The sequence below is a fragment of the Impatiens glandulifera genome, chromosome 1 (genome assembly GCF_907164915.1).
Source record: "Impatiens glandulifera chromosome 1, dImpGla2.1, whole genome shotgun sequence".
NCBI lineage: Eukaryota > Viridiplantae > Streptophyta > Magnoliopsida > Ericales > Balsaminaceae > Impatiens > Impatiens glandulifera.
Window position 1 is genome coordinate 61,839,308 of NC_061862.1, and position 5,694 is coordinate 61,845,001.

General features: G+C 42.5%; 1 protein-coding gene across 1 annotated transcript in view; it reads right to left on the reverse strand.

Moving 5' to 3' along the window:
• Positions 1–333: 333 nt before the first annotated feature.
• LOC124929706 (nucleolar protein dao-5-like) overlaps positions 334–5,694 on the reverse strand; it is an 11,431-nt gene continuing 6,070 nt past the window's right edge. Inside the window, exons 7-8 of the mRNA XM_047470105.1 lie at positions 664–957; positions 334–585 (exon numbers count right to left, since the gene is read on the reverse strand). Coding sequence (XP_047326061.1) covers positions 334–585; positions 664–957 — 546 coding nt within the window. The remainder of the gene's footprint in view (positions 586–663; positions 958–5,694) is intronic.

A 5,694-nucleotide genomic window follows, 5' to 3' on the forward strand; every position in this document is an offset into this window, starting at 1 on the left:
CACTGGGTGAAACCGTTCAAACATTCTCGATTCAATAGGAGTTAAAGCTGCTCCTTCTGCTTCCTTTAAAGCGTCTTCTACTGCTTGTAACCGGGCGTATTCGTGAATCACCGCGGTTTTGCTGAATGCGGCTTGGATAACATTGGTATTTGCCAGCTTGAGAGCCAATTCTTCTAATTCCAAGAGTTTCTCCCAGTGTTTGTTACCGCTCATCGTCGGGATCATATCTTACAACTTTGTCTCACACCGGAGTTTTACCCATAAGTGATATGGTGATATCAACTCACTGGAATCTTTGTCCATATCCCTAAGGAGCCCCTCAAACATCTCCTCCTATTCCTCTGCGGAAATGACGACCTCGGCCTCGGTTATAATTTCAGGTTGGGAGCCGGTTTGCAGAACACCTTTTCCTTTTACCGCGGAATCTTCGATTAAAACTTCTTTGCCCTTGTTAACCTGAACTCGTCCTTCAGGTATGATTTTTGAATCAGCTGGCCCATCTTGGGCCGATTGGATCGTTGTGTCGATTGGAATGGACTTGTTCCCCGCTGAACCGGATGGTTCCTTTTCTTCAGTATTGCCCTCCTAAGCCGGAGGGGTGATGTTCACAGTTTTGGCCGTTTCTTCGACCGAATGAATTTTACTCTGACCGGGTATCTCAACCTGATCAGCTGGATTAAGACGACTTGACACATCATCTTCGGTTTCCTTAGCAATGTTTTGGAATACGCCCACAATGACTTCCGAGGTATTTAAACCTACGTCAGCCATGATCTCGTCGATGTTCTTGTTGGGGGACTTGGAGTTTTCAGAGTGAATACTAACCTCTACTTCCTCCTTTGATGCTGACTCGGTTTCGTGGCTCCTCGAGGGTTCGGTTTGCCTTGGTGATGGAGAGTCAACATTGATGGGACGAACGGTGTTGATGGGAATGGGCTGGAAGACGTCTCCGGTTCTCTTCGGCGAATTGTCCGAGGAAAGGGTTTTCTCGAAGTCAGCCGGCTTGTTGGAGCTCTTCTTTGCGGAAGACTTCTACCTTCCCTTCTTCTTCTAGAAGGCCCCGGCTTGAACCGCCTTCCCCTTCGGTTTTTCTTGTTTTGAAGCTTCTTCAGCCGGAGCGGATGAACTGGTTCCCTTTGAGGACTTCATTCTGGAAGACTTCGGCTTAATTGCTTCGTCAAGCTTCTCACTCATTTGCTCTGAGTTGAGAATGTTATTGGGTGGGAGCGGTTCACCTTCACCAAGTTCCACATTAAGGAACTTAAGAATTTTGACGATTTGCATTGCGAAGGCCTGAACCCGGCCATCCTTCTGTATCACCATCTCACAGAACTGTTAGAAGATAATGGCTCCCCAATCTATCTTGTCACCGCGGACAATAGCCATCATCATTTTCAGCTTAAGTTTGGTTAGGTTATTGTTAGATAAAATTAGACCGGTTCACAGAACTTAACATAAATAAACTTTCCATGTAGGAACAAGGAACCGGACCGGTCAAACAAATGAACCGGTTAAGAAGATTAACCGGTCAAGTTATTAAACCGACCAGGAACATTCGGAACATGACCGCACAAAGAAAGGATCGGCCAAAACTAAAAACCGGAAACACCAGACAGCCGATCAGCTAGAAGGCAAAGAAATAACCGGAAATCGTCCGGTTAAACCAATCACAACGAAAGCCATCCGGTGAAAAGTAAAATGACCGACCAGCACAAGAAGATACTTCGGGTATCTATTGAGAGTGATACCAAAGGAACAGACTAAACACTTCCATATTCATACAAGTCTGAGGAAAGTCTGCATGCTGCAGAAGACAGTCCTACAAGATCTTTCCACTTCAGGATAACTAGAAAGGCAATCTTCCAAGTACAGACAACTGTCTAACCAACAGTCACCATATTGAGTAAAAGACAAACCTAGCAGGTTTGTCTTACACACTGGAAGAACAGACTGCCAACTCTGTAAAGTTGACCGCCCGGTCTGAACAATTGACCGCCAGGTCTGAATCACTGAACCTCTACTCAGCCAATCAAATTCAAGGAAGTGAAATATGACCGTTGGCATATTTCACCTATAAAAAGAGCAGCTGAAGAAGAGTAAACACGGGACAAGTGGGATACGAGAGATACAAGGTGACACAGCGAGCAATTATTTTACAAGTGATAAGATTGTGTTCTCTCTCTAGAAAAATCCTAAGTGCTAAAGTTAAAGTGTGTATTTACAATTTCGGTGCAAATTGTACGGGTATTATCGAGCAGGAAATAAGTCTCGATCGGAGTGTATTTGTATTCCTTAGTGAATATCCTTCTCGCGGTTTCGAGAGGAAGGGGTGACGTATGAGTTTTATCTCCGAACATCTAGAAAAATCTGTCTTGTTACTTACTTTTGCTGGTTCTATATTCTAACCGACCTGTACTAACCTACCTACACCGCTCTAACCGACTCTACACTACCTAAACCGAATTACCAAGTTACAAAAAACCGACCCATCAATTTCTAAACCTGTCTTATTCAAAACCGGTTCTACCTATCCTATAAGTGTGCTGCTTCAACCTGAAACAAACCTCTTCCGCGCTTGAACCTAGTTCAAGGGTTTGTGATAGTTTGTGTAGTATTGAAACCCCGGTATTAATCTCTAACCAGATTAATCACCACTCTTTGAGTGAAACGCGCTAACCGGCCCAACTCCGGTTCTCCAGCCGCGACCTAGATCCTAACAATTGGTATCAGAGTAGTTAGTTTCAATACTCAAGCAAGCATGTCTTTCGATAGGCCCCCTATGCTAGAAGGTGATGACTTTGCCAACTGGAAGGCACGCATGCACCTACACCTAATCACCTTGGATGATGAGATGGAGTTCATTCTGGCCGAAGGACCGATAATCATTGATAAGAACAGAAAGGAATGGACAGCTGAAGACAGAAGAAGAAACAACCTGGATAATCATGCCAGAAACCGGATCTCCAATAGTGTGGACAGAAATACGTACTGCAAGATCAGAGACTGTAAAACCGCAAAAGAAACATGGGACACGGTTATTCAGATTCATGAGGGAAATGAAAGAACAAAGGAAAACAAGGTAATGGTAGCTACTCAGAAGTTTGAAAGCATCAAGATGAAACCGGGAGAAACAATGAAAGAATACAGTGACCGGTTCACTGGTGTGCTAGATGAGCTTGCAACTCTTGGCAAGAGGTATGACAACAAGGAGGTTATCATGAAAGCTTTAAGATCTCTTCCAAGTGCGTGGGACATAAAGACAATGGTGATGAGGGAATCAAACTGCCTAAGCAAAATGAAGCTACATGATGTATTCGAAGATCTTAAGGCGTATGAGTTTGAAATGAGATCTAGGACTGAAGAAGAAGTCTCGGCTTCAACCTCAACCAGAGCACTGATCACATCCACCGAACCGGCTGCACCTGCACCGATCAGAACCGCCGAAAAGTTCACCGAGGATGCCATGGCGATCTTGCACAGAAGTTTGGGAGGTTCATGAAAAGAAGCCAACCGACAAACTACAACTATGGTGATAAATCCAATGTAAGATGCTATAACTGTAACTGTTTGGGACATTTCAAGTGGGAATGTAGAAAACCGAGGAGGGATGACCGGAAATCGGATAACCAAAATAACTGAAACAACTACCAACAAACCGGTGAAGGAAGTGAGGTTCAAAAAGCACTGATAGCCGATGATGGAGGAAGCTTATGGGCTCACAGTGACAGTGATGATGAACTCACATGCCTCATGGCAAATGAGGAACAAGTATTTGACTCTCATTGTGAAGAATTTACTAAAGATGAGTTATACAATGCACTAAATGATATGGTAGAAGAGTATAAGAACCTATTAGTCATGTTACCTAAGCAACTCAACTTTAGAACCGACCCTATAGTACCCATTCTGACAGAACCAGAAATACCCGTTATAACCGAACTAGAGATCATAGAACCTGATGAAACCCCTACCTTAGAAACCAAGTTAGAACCTGAACCACCACTTAAGACCGAACAGTCTAGTGAACCAGCTCGAGAACTAACCGAGGAAGAAAATGCCCGCCTCCAGTATAAAATGGCCGCATATAAGAGATCTAGTGAAATGGTAAAGAAAATGTGTAGTTATAACAGACATCCTTTTTGCATGTTCGGTTTAGGATACAAAAAGGATAGATCCAAAGACCAAAAACCCATAGACAAGGTAAGGTTCACAAAGAGTGACCTTTCTCTTATAAAATTCATTAGAAGTTCCTTAACCGCTGAAGAGGAATTGACCGCATACTATACGGCAGAAAAACTAACCTATGTAGGTCCAACCGATTCTGAGAAATGGCTTGACCCTGAGAAAAGAAAAGCCGAAATACTCAAAAATAGGAGAACCAATCCTCAACCACATTGATCAAACCACAGATCACCCTCATTTAAAGCCTTCGTAGAAAAACCGAGATATCCAAAACCGAGTGCCAAAAGGACGGTTAAGACCTTAGCAAAGAAAGCTGTCCAGTTTGTCAAGGTCTGGATGCCCAAGGGACTAACCGCATGTGGACCCAAGTGAATGTGGGTACCAAACAATTGTAAATATGTACATTTTGCAGGATTTAAAGAAACGACTAGGAAACTCTGAATGGTACTTGGATAGTGGTTGCTCTAGGCATATGACCTGGAACAACAACCTGCTAACCGACATCAGAATAGAAACCGGTGCATTAATCACTTTCGGTGACAACTCAAAAGGTAGAACTATGGGCAAGGGTAAGATTGTCCATGGTAACTTGACAATTGATAATGTACTCTTAGTTGAAAACCTACGTTTTAACCTACTAAGTATCAGTCAAATGTTTGATGTTGGATACACGGTAGAATTTCTTAAACATGCATGCTTAGTTAAGAATTCTCAAGGTACTATACTACTAACCGGAAATAGGCTAGGAAATATCTACAAGGTAGACTGGAAAACCAAGGTAGAATATCCTGTATGCATGATAGCTAAGACTGATCAAACCTGGTTGTGGCATAAAAGACTAAACCACCTGAACATGAAAACTTTAAACTATATTCGCGGTAAAAAGCTAGTTGAAGGTATTCCTGACATAGTATTTAATAAGGATAAGGTTTGTTCAGCATGTTAAATGGGTAAACAAACTAGGTCAACCTTTAAGAGTAAAGGACACATTCAATCTAACCGATGCTTAGATCTCCTTCACATGGATTTATTTGGACAAATTCCGGTCATCAGCCTAGGAGGTATGTTTTACACCATGGTAGTTATTGATGATTACTCTAGGTTTACATGAGTAATATTCTTACCATCCAAACGTGAAACCGCATCAAACTTGATCACACTGCTTAAACGTTTGCAAAATGAAAAATCAACTCGCATTAATAGTATTAAAGTGATAGAGGTACCGAATTTACCAATAGTACCTTAACCGCATTTCTTGATGAATCTGGTATTAGACACGAGTTATCTAGTGCTAGGACTCCTCAACAAAATGGCCTGGCCGAGAGAAGAAACCGAACTCTCAAGGAAGCCGCACGGTCCATGATAGCCGATTCGGGTATTGCTCAAAAATTTTGGGCTGAGGCTATCAACACTGCATGTTATACACAAAACCGGTCTCTAACTAACAAGTTTCATAACAAAACACCGTATGAGGTTTAATTTAAGAGGGTTCCCATCCTCAAGTACCTTAAA